The sequence below is a fragment of the Nicotiana attenuata genome, unplaced genomic scaffold, assembly GCF_001879085.1.
Source record: "Nicotiana attenuata strain UT unplaced genomic scaffold, NIATTr2, whole genome shotgun sequence".
NCBI lineage: Eukaryota > Viridiplantae > Streptophyta > Magnoliopsida > Solanales > Solanaceae > Nicotiana > Nicotiana attenuata.
In genome coordinates this window covers 30,907-55,641 of record NW_017671982.1, presented here as the reverse complement: position 1 = coordinate 55,641, position 24,735 = coordinate 30,907, and the positions used below count along the sequence as shown (strand labels likewise).

The window sequence follows — 24,735 nt, the reverse complement described above, 5'->3', positions numbered from 1 at the left end:
TGGTATGGTATAAATTTTATAAAATAACCGGCCGAACCGAACCGTTAACACCCCTACCCCAATCCATAAGTTTTCTTGGTGGAATTGTTTGAGGGAAGTGCTTAACTTCTCTTTCAGAGAAGTAGTTTCTCTCCCTCTCCTTAAACCTTCGGAACAACTCTTGATGGAAAAAGCGTGTTCATGTTAGGCAGAGAGATGACCCTATGTAGTTGAGAGTTTTGTAACTTTATTAAACGTTCCATTAACGTGTAAAAGTGGGAAAATTTTAAACCGATTAGTAACTCCCACATCTGATAGGATTTAACCTTTATTTTTAATTAGTTTTTATTATATCAAATTAAAATTCAAGTGGGCCACAATTTACGTTCTCCCACTTGGCACACGTTCATTCTCTTAATGGTTTAATAAACATTCCAACTATCATGTGCGCAATTCATGCTAAAACCTTCCTTCACAGAAAACATCATTCGTTGTTATCAAGTAAATCAACTAATACGAGTTATGGCGGTAGTATATCATTTATTAGATGTAGTCCCTTCCATATACTACAATATTAGTCTATCACTCAAATAACAACCTTTAGGAATACATAACGGGTCCACCAATAATATCTTAGAATATCTTTATCTAAGATAAAACTTGTACCGTTGTTCTTAACATCATGTATACTAGAGAAAATAGGTAACATCAGAAACATATACATAAATGAGCTTAAAGTATCAATTGCATAAACATCATAAAGTATTTAGATAAATTCATACATTTTTGTCAATAATACCCATTCTTTCAACATGTTCAATAATATTTTGGGCGGCAATCCTTTCGTCAAAGGGTCAGCAATCATAAGTTTGGTACAAATATGTTCAATTGACACTTTGTGTTTCTGGACTTCTTCTTTGAAGGCAAAGTATTTCACTTCCATATGCTTAGCACCCTTCGAATACTTGTCGTTCTTAGAGAAGAAGACTGTTGCAGAATTATCATAATAAATTTTCAGCTGCCCGACAATATTGTCAACTAGTCCAAGTCCTGAAATAAAGTTCCGCAGCCAATTAACCTGAACGGTAGCCTCAATGCATGCCACAAATTCAGCTTCTAAGGTGGATGCAGCTATAACAGACTGCTTCGCACTCTTCCATGATATTGCTCCTCCGACTAATAGGAACAAATAATCAAATGTAGATTTTCTTGTATCCATACAACCAGCATAATCTAAATCTGAATATCCAATCACGTCAAGATGATCAGATCTTCTATAAGTGAGCATATAGTCTTTTATTCCTTGCAAGTATTTAACACTTTCTTTGTAGCCTTTCAGTGATCCATCCCTGGATTACTTTGATATCTGCCCAGCATTCCAACAGCAAAACTGATGTCTGGTCTCGTACATATCTTGGCATACATTAAGCTCCAAACTATATGTGCATAAGGAATATCTTTCATTTGCATATGTTCCAATTCATTCTTTGGACATTGGTTGAGACTAAATTTATCTCCTTTTTGAATTGGAATGGGACTTGATGAGCATTTTTCCATTCTAAATCTCTCTAACACTTTATTAACATAGGCTTTCTGAGACTAATCCTAATGATCTATTTCAGAATATTTCTATTCTGATCACATAGAATGCCTCTCCCATATCTTTTATTTCAAAGTTGTTAGAAAGAAATTTCTTGGTGTCATGCATCATACCAAGATCATTAGTAGCAAGTAAGATATCATCAACATACAAGACTAACATAATAAACTTACTCCCACTGACCTTCAGATATATACACCGATCAACAGTGTTTTCCTTGAATCCAAAGGTGACAATAGTTTCATTAAAATTAAGATACCTCTGGTTGATCCATATAAATTTCTTCCTCTAGATTTTCATTCAAAAAGGCTGTTTTAACATTCATTTGATGTAGCTCTAAGTCATAATGAGCTACTAAGCCATTATAATTATGACTGAGTCCTTTCTAGAGAGACCGGTAAAAATGTCTCTTTATAGTCAATGCCACCTTTCTGAGTAAAATCTTTAGCAACAAGTCAGGCCTTGTGACATTCGATGTTGTCATTTGAGTCGTATCTGGTCTTAAAGACCCAGATACACCTGACTTTTTTGCAACCTTCTGGTAATTCAACAAGGTCCCAAACCTTATTCAGTTCCATAGATTTCAACTCATCATTCATAGCATCTAACCATTTATCAGAATTATTACTTTTAATGGCTTATGAAAATGAAACTGGATCATTATCAATTCCAAAGTCAATTTCTAACTCATGTAGATAAACTAAATAATCATATGAAATAGCAGATCTCTTTTGTCTTTGAGACCTTCTTAATGCTACTTCTTGTGGTTCATCTACTATAGGTTCATTAACTGCAACTTCATTATTAGTAGTAGGATCATTTATCTGTTGTTCTTGCTGATTGTTAGGTTGTACAACAACTTCAGGAACAACAAGTTTAGAAGAAGTGCAGGGCAGAGGAACTTGCACCCTGACTTCTTTAATTTCCATATTGCATGGTTCTTCACTCCCACTAACTTTACCATTCTCAATGAACCTAGCATTTCCAGTTTCAGTTATTCTCGTACTGTGATTAGGACAGTAAAATCTATACCTTTTGATTTTTCTGGATAACCAATGAAGAAATCACTGATTGTTCTTGAATCCAATTTCTTTTTCTTGTGGATTATAAATTCTTATTTCTGCTAGGCAACCCAAAACATGCAAGTGCCTCAAACTAGGTTTCCTACCAGTCCAAAGTTCAAAAGGAGTCTTTGGAACAGCTTTACTAGGAACCCTATTTAGCAAGTAAACGGCAGTCCTTAATACATACATCCACAATGAGATGAGTAAAGATGAATTACTTAGCATACTCCTAACCATATCCATTAATGTACGGTTACGCCTTTGTGCCACACCATTTTTTTGTGGTGTGTCAGGCATTGTGTATTGAGCACATATACCACGTTTTCAAGGAATTTAGCAAATGGACCAGAGTGTTGTCCAGTTTCGTCATATCTTTCATAATACTCACCACCGATGTCTGACCTGATTATTTTCACCTTTCTGTCTAGTTGTCTTTCAACCTCATTCATAAATACCTCTAAGGCATTCACTGCTTGAGATTTTTTATGCAACAAATAGGCATATCCATAACGTGAAAAGTCATCAATAAAGGTGATAAAATATCTTTCCTTACTAAAAGAAGTGACATTAAAAGGACCACATATATCGGTGTGTATAATTTCAAGAAGTTCTGTGCTTTTTGTGGCTCCTTTATTTGTGTGTTTTTCATTAATACAATCCACACAAATATTAAGGTCCGTAAAATCCAAATGTGAAAGGATTTCATTCTTAACTAACCTTTCCAGTATTTCTTTGGATATGTGACCTAAACGTTTATGCCACAAGTAAGCAGAATGTTCATTCACCAAACTACGTTTGGTTCCAACATTATGATGCAGAGTTAAGAGGGTTTCGGCAAACAGATTATCAAGGTTCAATTTGTATAAATTATCACAAATAATACTAGAACCAATAAGATGATTATGCTTAAACAAACTGAAACATCCATTGCCAAATTAAAAAAATATCCAGATTTATCCAACTTAGACAAGGAAATTAAATTTCTTGAAAGAGAAGGTACATAAAAAGTTTCAAGCAAGTCTAAGTGATGCCCAGTATCTAGGACTAAGCGATAAGTCCCGATAGCTTCCCGATGTACACAAATCTTTCATTCCGATTTATGGTCTAGGTTGTAAGGAATTCCTGCATCGTATGAGAAACATGAACAGTAGAGCAAGATTCAATCCACCAAGTATTATATGGAACTTCAATTAAATTTGATTCGAGACACGTAAAAGCACAAGGCTTACCTTTCTTCTCGAACTATGCCTTACGTTTCAGGCAATCTTTCTGAAAGTGTCCAGGTTTTCCATAGAAACGACACTTATCATTCTTGTGTTCCTTCTTACGTACTTGAGAAGAGGACTCATTGACATTATTTTCCATGTTTCTTTCCTTTATTTCCTGCTCCTTGATGGCCTACAAAGTTAACGGAGTGGGTTCCTTGATTCTTCACCCTTGTTTTCTCTTGAACCAGCATTTCATGCAGTTCATGCACGTTCCATTTGTCTTTCATGGTGTTGTAGTTCATTTGGAAAGGACCATACTCAGATGGTAATGAGTTAATTATGAATTGAACAAGGAAATTCTCATATACTTCCATTCCCAAAGACTTAAGTCTTGCTGCTATATTTGTCATTTCAATGACATGCTCATGCATGGTACGCGAACCATCAAAGTTCATGGTGGTCAAGGTACCCATTAGTGTCTCAGCAAGAGACTTATCAGCAGTTTGGGAGCATTCTTCCACAAGTTTCGGAAGTTTTTTAGCACTTTCAGTTTTGGGAAGAGTAGTCTTAATGTTGCCCGCAATATTCATTCGCATAAAGATTAGCCTTAATCTGTTAGACATATCCCAGTGCTTAAAATAGGACCTTTCTTCGCACTACTAGTTTCAGTAATAGCAGTTGGTCTCTCAGTATAAAGTGCAACATCAAGATCTAAAACTCCAAGATGGAATTTGATATTCTCCTTTTTTCAACACCTCCAATCTCCGCACGAGATACCGAAGCCCTTTGAATAAGCGAGGCTTTCCCGATAGAAAGATTTGCATGCAACAGAGATCCAAATTTCGTGTATCTGTTCGCACCAATCTGCGAAGTTGAGCCCATTAAAGGCCGTAACAGAAACAGAGTGCGAGTGAAGCCCAAGTGCTGCAAATAAAATATGCTCATTCGTTAATGTTTTGAGTTAAAATTAAATATACTATCACATTTAGAATGGTTATGTACTATTAAATTTATATTGATGTCCTCCTTTGGGAGAATCATCAAAATACAACTTTAGACATTATAATGCTTAAATATTTTAACTTAATTCGATAATTTTTTAATGCACCAATTACCAATACTTACTATCTTTGGATATATATAAATAAAACTAATAGCACATCCAAATTATCGACTTAATGTTTAATGATTAAAAAAAATAAATGATCAACCTTTGGGCGATCCATAAATGTCTTATAATCAAGAACTTCAATTTAACCATAAATATTATATTATTTATAATCACAACTTATGGGTGATTGAATATAGATATCATTATTTTGGAATTAATCACTCTTAAAGATTCGATCACTTTGGTGGTTAATGAATCATACATAATAATTCCAACTAAATTAATTTAAGTATTTTAATTTATACATTATTAGTCCATGTGATTCATTAAAGGACTCTAAAAAATTTACAGTGTGCATATCTTTATTACACTGAAAGCTTCATTATTTTATTCACACTATTGTTAAGAGTTTCAGCGGAAGCATCTCCAAGATAGAAATAAACTACTTGGAGGGCATAAGTTAGTCATGAAAGGATGCTGGAAATAACTTGTTTCTATACTTCTTCCATGTAGTTCACGCTAGGAGAAATCTTACTAGCTAATCCGTTCAAGAGCAATTCTCAAGAGAAACAACTTTTCATGAGTATCATATGTAAAATAGTAACTAAGTTTATTGCCTTTGCCCACAAATCTCTTTTTCCAAGAGAACTAGGGGTGTTCGTAGAAATCCGAAAAATCGAACCAAACCGAAAATCAAACCAAACCGACCAAAAAAATCGATACTTTTTGGTTTGGTTTGGTTTTGGTTTTGAATTTTAAAAATCGATCAAATTTGGTTTGGTTTTGGTTTTAATCAGAAAAAAATCGCAAAAAACCTGAACCAAACAGACTATAGGAGTAGCTATTTCAAATTTATTATTACACCTGTTTGCACTTTTAGTATAGTTTTTTACCTTTAAATTCTAGTTTGATTGGTATTTTTCTTGTGTTAAGTGTAAGAATCCATTTCGTGTTAAAAATAATATATTTTTAATGGAGTCCTTAAATTATTCATCACTATTTGATTCAATCATCATCAATATATCTTGGTAAATAATAGATTTCTTAAAGAGCAATCGATTTGATAGTGTTACGTTGAAAATGTGGTCGCCGGAATATGTGTTTGGTAGTAGTGTATGTCTTATATTTAAGAAAAAACCGACAAATAACCAAAAAAACCGAAAAACCCGACAAAACCCGACATAAACCGAATCGAAAAAAAACCGACTTAATTGGTTTGTTTTGGTTCTAATATTTGAAAAACCGACTTACTTGGTTTGGTTTCTTTTTAGGCAAAAACCGATCCAAACCGAACCATGAACACCCCTAAAGAGAACCAAATTAAGATCCTAGCAAGTGGATGCGCAAATAATTTTATATTTAACCCAATATGAACTAGTATATAGGAAAACAACAATGTTGTTATAATACAATAAAAGAAGAAGAATATTGCAGAGAAAAGTAGAGAGAGAATTCTTATTAATTTGGGATGATTTACAATGGAGTAGAACCCCTCTATTTATAGTGAGAGGGTGACTTAGCCACCAAGTAATAAACCCTAGAATCTCTATAAATATAGACATTCACCATAAATAAAATTCTATTTATAACACTCCCCCTTGAATGTCTATTCAACAGATAATGTGCCTCGTTAAAACCTTAACTAAAATAAAACCCAGTGGAAAAAAAATTCTAGAGAAGGAAAAAGAGTACACATATCTAACAATACGCCTTTTGGTTGCCTCGTTAAAAACCTTGCAAGAAAAACCCAGTGGGACAAAACCTTGTAAGGATAAAAGAGTACAACGCGTATTAACTCCCCCTCATAAGAGCATCACTTTCACATCCTTAAGCATTTGCATTCCAATCTTGTGCACCATCTTCAAAAGATCTTTGGTAGATATTTGATAAACAAATCAGGCATATTAACTTGAATGAATATATTGCACCTTGAAATCATCATTCTTGATAGAGATGAATTGTCTCTATATGATCTTGTTGGAATCGTCAGTTCAATATCTTCACATAGAGGTGAAAACTCTTGCTATCATATTATCATGCCTATAGTTATAGCAAGATACATTTGTGCACAAATTGCACTGAGGAAGTAGTACTTCAAGATCAAGAATTGTATATGCTTCAAGCGATTTAAATCCTTCAAGGATTGTCATATAAGTCATATAATAGACTTTAATTAGATGCATATCAAGTTTTCATGTCATGCTAGACAAATAAGATATCGAAAACTGATTGCACATATCATTGGCTTCATACTTTCAAGTGTTTGAACTGAAGGTCCAAAACTATATGTCTTTCGTATGAAACAAATTCTATTCGAATTGTGTCTCTTTCATTTGGCCAGTATTTTTGTGTCTATATTCGACATACTTAAGATCCTCATCTATACTTAGCTATAACATAGATGTCGTCGACGAACATTTTATATCGGTTTCAATATTTTTTTATAAAGACATAACATAGAGATCTCTTCATTCATTTCAGGTACCTAAACCTCTCCTGAGATTTAATGAAGTATTATGTCATGTAATCTTCTAGATCACTTCTCCTTTAATATGATCATTTTGATCATTTGCTCATCTTCTTTATCAAGAAGTTTATTTGAAATCGATTTGTCTATATGCTTTAAGAGTACCATAGACTTTGTCCTTCTAGGACTTAATATGAGCATTTGCAATGAGAATATAGTTACTTTCTTTGGGTCAGCAAATGCGTCCGGCATGCTTTGCAATATATTGCACATGAATTATCCTTTATGAACTTCAAGTTCATATTATCTTATTCGAGGATCGAGATGTATAAATAATAATTCATTCCATGTAACTTTTTCTCAACTGTTTAGCATGTCTCCCCCTCATGTTAGAAAAACTAACTTGGTACCTCAACTTTGAGAATCCACCTTTGTGCGTTATGGTGTTAATCAAAATGTACACCGCACATCAATAATAATAAGATGGAATTATTTGGTTCCTGACCCTGAACCACTCGTGAGGGGAGAAAATAATATACTTCGGTATATAACGTATATCAAACTGATATAGATAACTTTGTTCTCATAAGCAATTGTTTAGCTATTAAGTAGAGGCACTTAATAAATTATTTTGCTAAATCAACTGTGATGTAAACCAACTTATCAAGATAAACTATCTTGAATAAAAATCTGGAAATTATGCTCTAAATCAAATTATTGAGCAAGTTACCTCACAAAACACCATGTTGCGGGTTATTAATAATCGCACATGTAACCATCTCATAGATGCATCTTATGTGGTATACATGGCAGGTGAATGGGCCCATATTCACCTTTGATATTTCCAGCATTCATCGGATTCAATCCCAATTTTAATTGGTCTATTAATTAATGAGAACAAGCAATGTAAGAGAATTCGTAGAGAACTTTCTAGTTCTTTAATATTTACCCATGTGAATTCTCTTTTATTTTTGCACATCATACTTGAATTAACATGGCTAAACCAATTATGCCAACTGGATAAATTATCAATATTGATAAACTTCAGGTTTACACCATGATGTGTGCAATTATGAATAAACTCCAAGTTTATTATGATATGTGTTTTTATATCAATAAATATCCACTTCATTGTGGTATTCTTTTGTTTATGTAGTACAAATTGGAGAATAAAGCGGGTAGCTTTTCACATACATATTACCGCGCTACAAGTTGTAGTAATAGAAGATATTAAATCTTCCCTTTATTTATAGTCTCAATATAATCAACCGCTTTCGCGTATACTTTGGAAACTGAATAAGTTTCTTTGAGACTTACTACAACACAATACCTTATTGGTAATTAATTGTGTTTCTCCAAAATAGTATAATTGACTCTTGCAGAGTTCTCAATTAATTTTGTAGTACCACATATTCATCAACACCTATACGGTGAATATCTCTTTTAAAGAGAAAGTTATACCATTATGGTTATGGTCAAAATTATATGCAAGATCTGTTTCTTGCATTACCGTTGTCCTTTAATAATCACATTGCCAAAATATTTTGGCGTACAATAAGTACGTGACCAATGACTATTTATGCCATAATAATGACATTATTTTCTTATTTCCTCTCAAATCTCCTTCTAGAGGTGAGCGTGGTATATTCACTACCACTAGCACGTTCATATTTCTCCAAGAATGAATATGTATTCATAAATCAGATGTTGTCACATTCACATCATGAATGGACCATAAATCATCTATATGTGCTTTATAAAATCTCATGTCAAATCNAGCGAAATGTCGTTCGTCTTTTTTACCCTTTAAAAATAGAGTTCACACTAGACAAACTAGTCATTTGATTAGTTTTCTAATATTTAGGAATAGTCATTTAATTAATTTCTGCTATGAACAATAAAAGAAGAAGAAGAATATGCAGAGAAAAGAGAATTCTTATTGATTTGGGATGAATTACAATAGAATAAAACCCTCTATTTATAGGGAGAGGGTGACTTAGCCACCAAGTAATGAACCCTAGAATCTTTCTAAATATGGACATTCACCATAAATAGGATTCTATTTATAACACTCCCCCTTGAATGTCTATTCAACAGATAATGTGCCTCGTTAAAACCTTAACTAAAATAAAACCCAGTGGAAAAAAAATTCTAGAGAAGGAAAAAGAGTACACATATCTAACAATACGCCTTTTGGTTGCCTCGTTAAAAACCTTGCAAGAAAAACCCAGTGGACAAAACCTTGTAAGGGAAAAAGAGTACAACGCGTATTAACTCCCCCTCATGAGAGCATCACTTTCACATCCTTAAGCATTTGCATTCCAATCTTGTGCACCATCTTCAAAAGATCTTTGGTAGATATTTGATAAACAAATCAGGCATATTAACTTGAATGAATATATTGCACCTTGAAATCATCATTCTTGATAGAATGAATTGTCTTCATATGATCTTGTTGGAATCGTCAGTTCAATATCTTCACATAGAGGTGAAAACTCTTGCTATCATATTATCATGCCTATAGTTATAGCAAGATACATTTGTGCACAAATTGCACTGAGGAAGTGGTACTTCAAGATCAAGAATTGTATATGCTTCAAGCAACTTAAATCCTTCATGGATTGTCACATAAGTCATATAAGTCATATAATAGACTTTAATTAGATGCATATCAAGTTTTCATGTCATGCTAGACAAATAAGATATCGAAAACTGATTGCACATATCATTGACTTTATACTTTCAAGTGTTTGAACTACATGTTCAAAACTACATGTCTTTCATATGAAACCAATTCTATTTGAATTGTTTCTTCAGACTTAAGATCCTCATATATATATTTAGCGCTATCATAGATGTCGTCGACGAATATTTTATATCGGTTTCAATCTTTTTTTTCATAAAGACATAACATAGAGATCTCTTCATTTATATTTTTTGGTACTTGAATTTCTCTTGAGATTTTATGAAGTGTTATGTCATGTGATCTTCTAGATCACTTGCCTCCTTTATTATGATCATTTTGATCATTTGATCATCTTCTTTATCAAGAAGTTTATTTGAAAACGATTTGTCTATACGCTTTAAGCGTACCATAGACTTTGTCCTTCTAGGACTTAATAGGAGCATTTGCAATGAGAATATAGTTACTTTCTTTGGGTCAGCAAATGCGTCCGGCATGCTTTGCAATATATTGCACATGAATTATCCTCCTTTATGAACTTCAAGTTCATATTATCTTATTCGAGGATCGAGATGTATAAATAATAATTCATTCTATGTAACTTTTTCTCAATTGTTTATCATGTCTCCCCCTCATGTTAGAAAAACTAACTTGGTACCTCAACTTTGAGAATCCACCTTTGTGCGTTATGGTGTTAATCAAAATGTACACCGCACATCAATAATAATAAGATGAAATTATTTGGTTCCTGACCCTGAACCACTTGTGAGGGTATAACGTATATCAAACTGATATAGATAACTTTGTTCTCATAAGCAATTGTTTAGCTATTAAGTAGAGGCACTTAATAAATTATTTTGCTAAATCAACTGTGATGTAAACCAACTTATCAAGATAAACTATCTTGAATAGAAAATCTGGAAATTATGCTCGAAATTAAATTATTGAGCAAGTTACCTCACAAAACACCATGTTGCGGGTTATTAATAATCGCACATGTAACCATCTCATAGATGCATCTTATGTGGTATACATGGCAGGTGAATGGGCCCATATTCACCTTTGATATTTCCAGCATTCATGGGATTCAATCCCAATTTTAGTTGGTATATTAATTAATGAGAACAAGCAATATAAGAGAATTCGTAAAGAACTTTCTAGTTCTTTAATATTTACCCATGTGAATTCTCTTTTATTTTTGCACATCATACTTGAATTAACATGGCTAAACCAATTATACTGGATAAATTATCAATATTGATAAACTTCAGGTTTACACCATGATGTGTGCAATTATGAATAAACTCCAAGTTTATTATGATATGGGTTTTTATATCAATAAATATCCACTTCATTGTGGTATTCTTTTGTTTATGTAGTACAAATTGGAGAATAAAGCGGGTAGCTTTTCACATACATATTACCGCGCTACAAGTTGTAGTAATAGAAGATATTAAATCTTCCCTTTATTTATAGTCTCAATATAATCAACCGCTTTCGCGTATACTTTGGAAACTGAATAAGTTTCTTTGAGACTTACTACAACACAATACCTTATTGGTAATTAATTGTGTTTCTCCAAAATAGTATAATTGACTCTTGCAGAGTTCTCAATTAATTTTGTAGTACCACATATTCATCAACACCTATACGGTGAATATCTCTTTTAAAGAGAAAGTTATACCATTATGGTTATGGTCAAAATTATATGCAAGATCTGTTTCTTGCATTACCGTTGTCCTTTAATAATCACATTGCCAAAATATTTTGGCGTACAATAAGTACGTGACCAATGACTATTTATGCCATAATAATGACATTATTTTCTTATTTCCTCTCAAATCTCCTTCTAGAGGTGAGCGTGGTATATTCACTACCACTAGCACGTTCATATTTCTCCAAGAATGAATATGTATTCATAAATCAGATGTTGTCACATTCACATCATGAATGGACCATAATCATCTATATGTGCTTTATAAAATCTCATGTCAAATCTATGACAAATATTACTTTCAGAGAGTGAAGGATTATTTTGAGAATCCTTATTATTCTCATTATCACAATGATGACGATTATAATTTCGTCTATTGCCACGTCCACATCCATTGATACCTTCATGGTAATAATTTTGTCTTCTTTCAGACTTATCACATATTGCTATCACATTCTCTTAAGGGAATGAGAATGGAACAAATTCAATGGGACGAGTTTTCAATTCTTTGCCCACAATCATGGCAAGGGATAACTATTTTACCACTTTGGGTGGTTATAATTTCTTACTAACTCCATTAGAGTTATAATCAAAATTTATTGCCTTTGCTCGTATTTAAATCAAATTATAGAATGTCAAGAATCTAAAAGAGAAAAATAAAGTAAAATACTTACCTTAAATCCAGAATTTAATCATGAAGGAAGTTCATGGAACAATTGACAATCAGTATGCTCCATCCCAAAACTTCTACTCAATTGGTTAGAGTCTCGTGCTGATAACGTGTTATAAAACAATAAAAGAAGAAGAATATTGTAGAGAAAAGTAGAGAGAGAATTCTAATTAATTTGGGATGATTTACAATGGAGTAGAACCCCTCTATTTATAGTGAGAGGGTGACTTAGCCACCAAGTAATAAACCCTAGAATCTCTCTAAATATAGACATTTACCATAAATTAAATTCTATTTATAACAAATGTTTATTTTTTCCTATATTCATGGATGACATAAAAGTGCATGACAAATACTTCTTTCGGATAATTGTATTCATATCACAACAGGATTAGCCGTTTACTAATAACAAGTAAATCCCTAAATCACATAATTAGGGTTCACAATTTGGGGGGAAAAAGAAGAACATTAATTTTAGCTGAAAATCGTTAGTTCCTAAACCTTGCGCTCTTGATACCACATGTTAGGATTTCACTCTTAGATTGTCATTAACAATCTACATAAATTCTAGTAGTATTTTCAGGATCATGAACTTAATGATTTTCACTATATATTTAGAACATAAATACTGTATTGAAGAAACTTACCTGAATCCATAAGTTTTTTTGATGGAATTGTTTGAGGGAAGTGCTTAATCTCCTCTTGATGGAAAAAGCGTGTTCTTGTTAGGCAGAGAGAGGACCCTATATAGTTGAGAGTTTGGGGAAGTCTTAAACCGGTTAGTAACTCCCACATCCAATAGGATTTAACCTTTATTTTTAATTAATTTTTATTAAACTAAATTAAAAGTCACGTGGGCCACAATTTACAGTTGGGAGCTGCCAGAACCTTGTGTCTAAAGCCTCTAGCAGTTTGTTGAGTTCTTACTACCTTCAAACGTTATAATTGTTAGGAAGAAACTGAAGAGATGGGGAAAAGAAGAGTAAGATATGAATGTGTGTATATATATATATATATATATATATGTGTGTGTGTGTTTCTTGACCAACGAGGCATGCCACATTATCTTGTTTATGCCCATATATATATATATATATATATATATATATATATATATATATATATATATATATATCGCATCTGGTTTTTACACCAAATCAATGTACTTTACCATGGTTAAGTAATAAATAAGGCAAAAATATAGATTAGTTAATCATGGTTAGATGGCCATATTGGGGTGACTGCTAGGGGTTATGACGAGATGCATGGCGGGTTTGATTTTGGAGTTAGGAATGAGGGTGGTACCTCATTGTTGGATTTTGCTAAAGCTTTTGACTGGTGTTAGCTAATTCGTGTGTCCAGAAGAAGGAGGAACACTTGTTCACTTTCCGGAATAAGGTTGCCACGACTCATATTGATTACCTTCTTCTTAGGAGGGGTGATAGGGGCCTTTGCACTGATTGAAAGGTTATCCCGAATGAGTGTCCGTCGACGCAGCATAGGCTTCTGGTAATGGACTTGGAGGTCAAGAGAGTAAGGAAGAAGAGAGCGGTGTACGGCCAGCCGAAGATTAAGGGGGGAGCCTTGACTAAGGCAAAGGCGCAGGAGTTGGGGGAGAAGTTGTTGGCCTTGGGGGCCTGGAGGAGTAGTGGGTACGCGAGTAGTATGTGGACCACGACAGCGTACTGCATTAGGGAAGCTTCTAGAGAGGTGTTAGAGGTATCGAAGGGTTATTCGGGAGGCCACAAAAGGGACTGGTGGTGGAATGAGGAGGTCCAAGGAAAAGTGGAAGCTAAGAAAGTGGCATATCTAAAGCTAGTTGGGAGCAAGGATGAGGAGGAGCAAAGGACGTGTAGGAGTGTTATAAGAAGGCGAGGAAAGAGGCAAAAGTGGCAGTCACGGTGGCTAAGACTGCAACTTTTGAGCGATTGTATGAGGATCTTGGGGGCAAAGGAGGCGACAGAAAGCGGTACAGGCAAGCCAAGATTAGAGAGAGAAAGGCTCGTGACCTAGATCAAGTGCGGTGCATCAAAGACGAAGATGATAAGGTTCTGGTGGAAGAGGCATGTATTAGGCGTAGATGGCACAAGTACTTCCATAGACTCCTGAACGAGCAAGGGGACAGGAACATCGTGCTAGATGAGTTGGAAAACTCGGGGAGTTAGAGGGATTTTGGGTTTTGCAGGCATATTAGGAGCGAGGAGGTTGAGGGGGCAATACGGAAGATGAGCAGGGGTAAGGCAACTGGGCCTAACAAGATCCCAGTAGAATTTTGGAAGGAAGTGGGTCGGGCAGGCTCGGAATGGCTTACTGGGTTATTTAATGTCATTTTCAGGGTGAAGAAGAGCCCGAAGAGTAGCGGTGGAGTTTGATGATCCCGTTGTACAAAAACAAAGGTGATATTCAAGAGTGCAATAACTATAGGGGTATCAAGCTGCTGAGTCATACTATGAAAATTTAGGAGAGGTGGTGGAGAGGAGGGTGCAACGTAGTGTTACTATTTACAGGAACCAGTTCGAATTTATGTCGGGAAGGTCTACTACAGAAGCCATTCACCTTGTGAGGAGATTGGTGGAGCAGTATAGGGAAAGGAAGAAGAACTTGCATATGGTATTCATAGACCTGGAGAAGGCATATGATAAAGTACCGAGAGAGGTCTTATGGAGATGTATGGATGCTAGCAGTGTTCTAGTGGCGTACATTAGGGTGATTAAGGACATGTATGAGGGAGCGAAGACTCGGGTGAGGACTGCGGGAGAAGTCTCGGATCATTTCTCAGTGGAGATGGGGTTGCATCAGGGATCGGCTCTTAGCACGTTTTTGTTTTCCTTAGCGTTAGAGGTGCTGACACAACACATACAAGGGGAGGTACCATGGTGTATGCTATTCATGATGACACAGTCCTAATTGATGAGACGTGTGACGGAGTTAACGCTAGGTTGGAAGTTTGGAGACAGACGCTGGAGTCTAAGTGTTTAAGTTGAATAGGTCGAAAACTGAGTACTTGAAGTGCAAGTTTAGTGATGGGATGCATGAAGAAGGAGTGGAAGTGAAGATTAGTACTCAAGTCGTCCCCAAAAGAGATAGTTTCAAGTATTTAGGGTCTATTATTCAAGGTAACGGGGCGATTGATGAGTATGTTACCCATCGTATTGGAGCGGGGTGGATGAGATGGAGACTCGCCTCAGGGGTTTTGTGTGATAAGAGTGTGCCACCTGGACTTAAGGGCAAGTTCTACAGAATGGTGGTTAAACCACATATGCTGTATGGAGCTGAGTGTTGGCCCGTCAAGAAGCCCCGTGTCCAGAAGATGAAAGTAGCTGAAATGAGAATATTGAGATGGATGTGTGGTCATACCAAGAAGGACAGGATCATGAATAAAGTTTATTAGGGACAAGGTAGGAGTGGCATCGGTGGAGGACAGGTTGCGGGAGTCGAGTGAGATGGTTCGGGCATGTGAAGAGGAGAGACATAGATGCTCTGGTCAGGGGGCGTGAGAGGTTGTCCATTGCGGGTCTGAAGAAGGGAAGGGGCAGGCCTAAGAAGAATTGGGGAGAGGTAGTTAGGCAGGACATGTCATTGCTCCAGATTACCGAAGATATAACCCACGATAGAAAGGTGCGGAGGTCGAGTATTAGAGTTGTAGGTTGACAGATAGTAGTGTGTTCCTCCTAGGCTTACCAGTAGTACTAGAACTATTTTGTATTATCTTATTCATGGTTCTTTACTAATACATGTTGTGTCATTCGCGCCCGTTACCTTAATATATTGTTGTTACTATTGTTTGCTACTTGTTGCTTTATCTCCATTGTTCCTTGCGCCAAGGATATATTAGAAACAAGCTCTCTATCTTTATAAGGTAGGGGTAAGATCTGCGTACACAGTATCTTTCCCAAACCCCATTTATGAACATTGGTTTAGTTATTGTTGTTGTTTGTAATCATGGTTAGATGATAAAAGAGTATGCAAAAAAGTTACGGCGTTATGGTATTATTAATTTGGCGTAAACATGGGATGTGGATAAATCCTTTCGTTTAGCAGTTGATCATTGCGGTTTTCTATACGTGTCATAAAGTTAGTGGTCTTCCACATCTGGTCCAACAAATTCGACTATCATACATGACGTAATTGGAATAAGAAATTCTCAGCCACTTTCTTTGCCCTAACTTGTTATTTTAGTTTTAGCCTTAGAATAATGAGATAGTTTTAGCCTTAGAGAGAAGAGGAAGAGCTTTTGGTCGGATAGAGCTTTACAACAAGTTCTCTAATCTCAAATTTCACTGTTAATCCCAGCATACAGAAAGCAGGCACGAGAAAAAAAATGTAAGGGGGGGGGGGGGGGTAGGGGGGGGTAGGATTTTGAGTTTTCCATTGAACCTGCAATACAGAGGCTTCTTGTTTTTTGTAGGGTGCTGCGCTGTGCCTGTCTATGGATCTTCTGAAAAAGTTTTTACAAGTCATATGCTCATAATTATTAATGTTAATAGGCTAATATACACTTTATTTTGCCAAATATCTCACTTCTAAACTTCAAGATTATTGCTACTTTCCAAATTCCAAGTAGATGTCCATTGGGGGTCTTCATATGCAAAACCAAATCTTGGGATTAGGGTAATCATAATCATTTGTACAAAATTAAAAGAACAAATTCAAAATCATGGGACGGGATATGTTCGTACAATTCTATATTTCCAAGTATTATACCAGAGCATCTCCATATCCACATGAATGAGAATAAGAACATGGCTCTTTCATTTCTACATGAATGCAACCTTTGACATACTGGATTATTTTTTTTGATAAGGATATTCAGCATACCTACTATATGCCATCTAGCTAATTTAGTTTCTTTTGTTCCAAACTTCTGGGAATAAACAGTAACAAGATGGCTAGGCATAGAACAAGATGGCTAGGCATAGAACCCAATGAAATCACCAAAAAAGGAATATTTGTAATTGCTATTCCAAATTATAGCAAATGCATAAATGCTAGGTTTACAATAATAATGAACCTTGACATATTACCAAGCAAATGCATAAATGCTAGGTTTACAATAATAATGAACCTTGACATATTACCAATATCCGCTTCACAAGAAGCCGCCCAACTACAAACCAAACTAAGGTGATTCATGGACAATGTACGAAATAGCACCGATTGGCTGTGTATGAAATTCAAATAGAATCTAAAAACTTTTCGCGGATCCAAGGAATAAAAAGCCGATGATTTTCTTGTACATTCTTGGTTCACATACAGGCCATGCAAAAAGAGATGGCAATCAAAAGTTTGGGCTTACTAGCTCACAACAATCAGGAGTACTGGTAGAATGATATGCTCTTATCGTCAGATACACTGGCAAGCATACAAGACCTAACATCAGTCCTTGATGTTGGTCCAAACGCCACAGACCATACCTGGTCCGTGTGGTTGGTTAATGTCTGTGTAGCTGCTCTCATTTTAAGATCCCACAGCCTAACAGTCTTGTCACTTGAACCTGTTGCAATGGCTGCCCCATCTGGAGAGACATCCACACTCAAAACCCAACTCGCATGACCTGACAAAGATGTGAGCAAGGTTTTACCCTCAGCGTCATACACATGCACATGACCATCATCTGATGCTGAGAAAAGTATCCTTGAATCATGGTGTGAAGGCGAAAACACAAGAGAGCGCACAGGCATGGAATGGCCTTCCAAGAAGTGGAGGAACTTCGCACGTGCCACATCAAAAACAGAGATAGTTCCATCAACTGAACCACAGGCAAGAAGTCTACCATCAGGATTCCATGCAACTGAGAGGACAAATTTCTTGTTGCCACTTTTCTCCGATGGTTGTGTGCCTCCTTGCCGCGGAATTGACAATGTGGCAATGAGTTGCCACTGAGTGGTATCCCATAGCTTGACTGATGAACTACCACCTCCGGCTGCTGCCAAAGTGCCACCCTGAAAAGTGTGGAGAACCATAATGAAGCTGCCTAAAACCAATCATCTAAAAATGAGTAGAAAAAAGTAAAGACATACAAAAAGGTTTGCTGTATAAACCTTGAGAACCACATGACAATTAAAGTTAAAACATAAAAGCAGGCTTGCTCATAAACCTTGAGCACCACATGACAATTAGAGTAAAAACATAAAAAAAGGTTTGCTTTATAAACCTTGAGCACCACATGACAATTAGTCAAGTAGCAAACACAGAGAAAAAAGAAAATCCTGATGTATGATGAACAAGGAATAAAGACAAACGAGAGGGAAAATATGGTAACAGGATAAAAGTAAACTATTTTGCGAGCCCCATGTCAACCAAGGAAAAGAACCCAATCACGGTAGACACCGTAGGCCTCCCCATTGTCAACCAAGGAAAAGATCCCAATCACGGTAGACACCGTAGGCCTCCCCATTGTCAACCAAGGAAAAGAACCCAATCATGCTCTAAAACATAATCCAACATAATTTTGGATTTTACTTCAAGTATATAAGTTACGAAGATCACCACAATTCAAAATCAAGAAATATAAAAATTCCATTGCCAACCAATTTATCTCTTCTCGTATCGAAACCTAAAAGCACCTCATAGCTAATTCCATAAATGAATTAAGAAAATACTTTATTTTAGTTCCATTCGTGTTGACTGTACATAAAATATCGCACTTTACAACCAGTCAGCCTCATTAACTGAAATCTTAAAAGCAGTTATTTCCATTCCATAACGATGAAAATAAAGGAAAAAACATAATGACATGCGACTTCAGGTGTTCTAAAAGGAAGGTAGCAAAACATTCAACTACAAATTCAACTATTTTGATCTAGCTCAGTAAAGGAACATAGATGCATGCAAAGCTGTTAACTACTCAATCCACTAATGCCCATAATCACCGATTGGATCCTCGTCCCTAACACCAAGTTATTATCATCCTTCTTTTTACAAATCAGATAAAAAATATCTGATTTCAGCAATCTGATTCTTGTGATCTTATATTAGTAATTTTACAAACTAGCCATTTAAAATTGTTATCTTTTGATTATTTGTTTGTTAAGGTATATAAATCACATGACCTAACGAAGCTTATCCCTAGAAAACTGAGTCTTAACTCTTAAGTAAATACGGAACACTACAAACTTGTCCCCATGCCATGAACCAAAAATATAAGTGTATCAACCATCACTGCCCCTAATCTCAACTCCTGAGACAAACATAAAGAGTTCACTCACTACCAAAGAAGCAAATACTACTTTCTCAAAAGAAAAAAGAAGACAATGCAGTTACATTACACCGCTGCCAGTAAGAATGAAAGACAAACAAAAAATTCCTAAGCAAACTAGTTCAAATATGTTTCAAATCCCACATCAGTTGTGCCTGGATTGTTTGGTCTCCTTATATGTTCTTGGGCAATCCTCATCTCATAAACTAGCTATTGGAATTGAGTTAGGCCCGAGGTACATTTTCTTATCAATATGTAGAATGAAAAATAATGAGATTCCATACTCAGTCATATCCAAGAAAAAAGCTTCCACTATTCTGAGTCAGTATGCTAAATAAAGAGCTTGCATTTAAGCATAAACAAGTGTAAGGATAAAAAGTTTAATTAGTTCCCCCAACTTGCCCACATTTTTTAGATAAAGCTTGTATCTTTTTCATTTGGTATCTCTTTTAACTCATCTACTACGTAAAACAACATTGCATTAGAATGCGCAGCCATTAGATTTAATTATTTTTTCTCTTTTTTTTGCAAAAAAAGGAAATTGCTTGCTTACATCGGGACTAAATTGCAATTGCCAGACTTCAGAAGGAGGAGCTTCGAGAGTGGCGATGGTGTTATTAGTATCAACCTCAAACACTCTAATGAAACTGTCTATAGAAGCAGACGCCGCGATCCTGCGATTCGGATGAGCGGTGACTGATACAACGCCGAGGCAATGACCGGTGTTTGTCTGAAGGCAAGTGAATTTGGTTGGGTCCCATATCCTGACCGTTTCATCAAGTCCTCCGGTGAGAAGTAGTGCCGGTTTATCGCCGGTCGATCGGACCCACGCCGCCGTCCAAAGTGAGTCTTCGTGCGCGTTCTGGATACTGTCTAGTGAAGCTAATTTCATGGTGATTTTGATAATGGTTAAACCCTAGGAGATTGAAGTGAAGGTATCTGTTGTCACTTTCGCTTACTGAGAGTGAAAAAGGCAGATTTTCCACTGTTTTGCAGGTAAGTTCTTCGTGTTTCAATAACTACATTCTGGTCTCTTATTTTACTTCCTTCTAATCAAAACGGGCCAGCCCAGCCCAACTCAGTCTAAGCTTCGCGGGCTTTTAAATTTAGTGGGTTAGGGCGAGCCGGTCTTGGGTGAAATTTAAAAATAGCCAGATTTACAATTGGTCGTTCAAAAATAGCCCAATTTCAAAAGTAATCGATATTTAGCCACTTTTCATGTAAAGATAAATCTGACCGAAAACATTGTTCAAAACCCGGAAAATACGCCAGCATATTATGCTGGAGTTCCAGCATAAGTATACTTGAACTCCGGCATATTATACTGGAGTTCCAAGATAAGTATGCTGGAACTCCAGCATAATATGATGGAGTTCCAGCATAAGTACACTAGAACTCCAGCATAATATACTGGAGTTCAAGCAAGTATACCGGTCCAGCATAATATACTGGAGTTTGGAGCACCGGTGCTCTAGTCTCCAGTATATTATACTGGAGCCAGCAAAGTATACCTGTCCAGCATAATATGCTGGATTTAATACACAGGTGCACCGAACTCTTGTATATTATGCTGGACCGGTCTCTGCTGCAGCAAAATAGTGGCTATTTTTCATTGACTTGGTAAACGCTGGCTATTTTTAAATGACCAGTCCGAAAACTGGCTATACCGTGCTATTTTGTCGCCGGCCCTCCATCTAAAAGGGCCTTAAAATAGCCAGCCCAACCCAGCCCTAAGAGGGTCGCGGGCTAGGGCGGGCTGGCCTTTCATTTTTTTTAGATTTTTTTTCTTTATATCTTTAAATATTTCTTTATGACATAGTCTCTTAATCATATGAACGACTTCTGTTTGTTTAGAGCGTACAAGAATCTTGATATTTGACAAGGAATCTCGTAATTGAAATGCAAATTTTATATTTCTAACTCTTCTTTTTTGACGTTACATGAATATTTTTTTTAATACTTTTCCTCCACTTTTCTCATGTTTAGGGATTATTTCAATAAGTTTATATGTTGAGATTTTTTAATTTAGGTTTGACATCATTTGTTGACTTTATCGTTATAGCCCATAAAAATTTTAAAATTCATAAAATTTGCTAGTGTTGTCAATTTTCTTTAGGTATTAAAACTTGATCTTTTTCTAAGCTCAAGTGCAGTTTAATTATTAATAATATATTAAAGTAACCAAATTGATCATCGGCCACTTAAAGTAATATTTTCTTTTGAAAAAAATTATTATTGGCCACTTAAAATTTTCCTAGTTCGTTGTTAATTAAGCAAAAAAAAAACTAATCTTGCATACTACATGCATATCAAAAACCTAAATTCTAGTTGATACGGACGGGTAAATGAGCAATCTAAGTTTGAGGAATAGGGATTATAGTCAATAATTTTTTTAGTTTTCATTTTTTTAAATATTAAATATTTAAATTTAAATATAATTAATTTTGGCCCGCGGGCCAGCCCAAGCCCAGCCTCAGTCAAGCCTCAAGGGCCAACGGACTGACTTGGGCCGGGCTTATAAGCCTCAAGTTTGAATGGGCTAAAAAAATCTCAACCCAACCCTACCCAAGTAGCGGGCTGGGTTGGGCTGGCCTCATTGGCCAAGCCCATTTTGACGGCTCTACTTCTAACGGATGCGATCCATAAGCTCGACTCAATTGGCGGTCATAGGGGCCCTATATGCTTCAGCCCATTGGGCTCGACCAATTATACAAAAGACCAAACACAACATTTTCAGTATATTGGCCCAGCTAAAATATAATAATCTAAATCTGGGGAGAAATTCAAAAATAGCCAGATTTACAAGTGGTCATTCAAAAATAGCCACAGTTTCAAAAGTAATCGAAATTTAGCCACTTTTCATGTAAAGATAAATCTGAACAAAAATACTGTTCAAAATCCGGAAATACTCTAGTATAATATACTAAAATTCCAGTATAATATACTGGAACTCTAGTATAATATACTGGAGTTCCAGTATACTTATGCTGAACTCCAGTATAATATACTGGATAGTATATTATACCGGTCCAACATAATATGCGTGAAGTTTATACACATGTGCTCCAATCTCCAGTATATTACACTTTTACTTTTCGCGTGTTGGAGTTCCAGCATAATATGCTGAAAGTTCATATACAGGTGCACCAATCTCCGATATATTATGCTGGAACTTTCCGTGTTGCAGCAAAATAGTGATTATTTTTCAATGACTTTGCAAACGCTGGCTATTTTTGAATGACCAATCCGAAAACTGGTTAACACGTGCTATTTTTACAAATCTACTGGCTGATTTACACAAATGTCTCTTTTCCAAGCCACCATTTAGATTTTGTCGCTATTTTTAAAGTTTTGCGAATATAACATTTAGGATGTGTTTGGTAAGGAAGAAAATATTTTCCATAAATTATATTTTTCTAGAAAATATTTTCATGAAAAATGAGTGCTTTTATCACTTATTTTTCTTTGTTTGGTTGGTAAGGGAAAATCTTTTTCCGGAAAATATTTTTTTGTGTTTGGTTAGAGAGTAGAAAATAATGTTTACAAAAATAATTTTTTATGCTACTCTCCCCACCCCCTTCCCCCAAATCCCTATGTTTAGAAAACTGTTACTGATTCATTAGCTTATGCATTAAGAATTACACTAAGTATGAGTGTATTAGTAATATCAGTAAGAAATGTTAGCGATTGATTAGCTTATAAATTGATAATTACAAAAAGTAGATACGTATTAGTGGTATCCTTAAATTAGACACTAAGTAGATACGTATTAGATACATGTATGTGCGTGTGTGTGTATATATATATATATATATATATATATATATATATATATATATATATATATATATATATATATATTAGCCTATACACTGAAAATTCTGCTAAGTAGAAGTGTATTAGCAGTATTCTTAAGAAATATTACTCATTGATTAGCTTATAAAATGATAACTACACTAAGTAGAAGTGCATTAGTGATATCCTTAAGTAATATTAGTGATTGATTAGACTATTAATTGATACTTAACTACGTAAAAGTGGTTTAGTAGTAATTAGGTTGAAAATTAATAATTACATTAGCTTATGATTTATTTTAAATTATTAATATTAATTCATTATTAATTAATACTAAAAGATGAATTATATTGTAAATATTACAATTATACACTTAGTGTGTGTGTGTGTGCGCGCGCATATATATATATATATATATATATATATATATATATATATATATATATATATATATACTGAAAGCTAGTATATAATATAAGCTATATTCAATATAATTTAGCTATATTAATGTTATAGCATTTTTTAATTGTATTTTTTAGGAATTAGTCACTTATTAAAATATCCCATCTCCCTAACCAACCGGATCCCCCTATTTATTAAAATATCCCATCTCCCCTAAAACACAACAGAGAAAAAGACCCCCCTTCAGACAAAAAAACCCTAGTCGCATATCTCTCCTTCTTCTTTCTCCACCCATAGACCTTCACCTCACTCTTACACTCGGAAATTCTCACCTCTCTCGCTCATTGTGATATGAAAATGGTAATGGAACAGTAAAAGAGAAAGAAAAAGCTGCGGCAGAATGTAACAAAAAGGAAATAAGAAGAAGAAGCTAGCTAGGGAAAAAATAATGTCACGACCCATTTTCCACAATAGGTCATGATGACGCCCGACACCATTGTCAGGCCAGCCAACGCGAAAAAATACAATTAAGTTCTCATTTTACTTTTACCCAAAAATAAATATAACAGATTCTCAAATTAGAGTTAAGACCAGAAGCGATCAATAATGTATCAAAAATGATTAGTAAAGTCATAAAATTATACAACCCCCAAAAAATGATATTGTCTACTAATGTGTGTGCCAAGACCCGGTGTCACAAGTAATGGGCAACTAGTAGAATGTACAAAATAATAAATTATCCTAATGTCCGAGATAGAATAGACAGAAAAAGCAAGGAAAAGACTCCATCAAGCTGCCGAACGCCACAGGAAAGGAGCAGCTCACCGTGGAAGTCTCGGACTAT

General features: G+C 35.3%; 1 protein-coding gene across 1 annotated transcript; it reads right to left on the bottom strand.

The window, feature by feature from the left end:
* Window positions 1–17,474: 17,474 nt before the first annotated feature.
* On the bottom strand, window positions 17,475–20,697 carry LOC109211166 (WD repeat-containing protein VIP3-like). The gene is made up of 2 exons (XM_019374668.1): window positions 20,248–20,697; window positions 17,475–18,438 (listed from the first exon to the last, which is right to left on the bottom strand). Exons 1-2 carry the CDS (start codon window positions 20,584–20,586, stop codon window positions 17,806–17,808), a joined length of 972 nt encoding a protein of 323 aa, XP_019230213.1. The 5' UTR covers window positions 20,587–20,697; the 3' UTR covers window positions 17,475–17,805.
* Window positions 20,698–24,735: the final 4,038 nt, after the last annotated feature.

What these genes read in the sequence shown, in the direction of transcription:
- LOC109211166 (XM_019374668.1), bottom strand. Translation starts at nt 20,586, where the DNA reads ATGAAATTAGCTTCACTAGACAGTATCCAGAACGCGCACGAAGACTCA. An exon ending in AATTGCAATTTAGTCCCGAT is followed by an intron (nt 18,439 to 20,247) that starts GTAAGCAAGCAA and finishes CACACTTTTCAG; the next exon opens with GGTGGCACTTTGGCAGCAGC.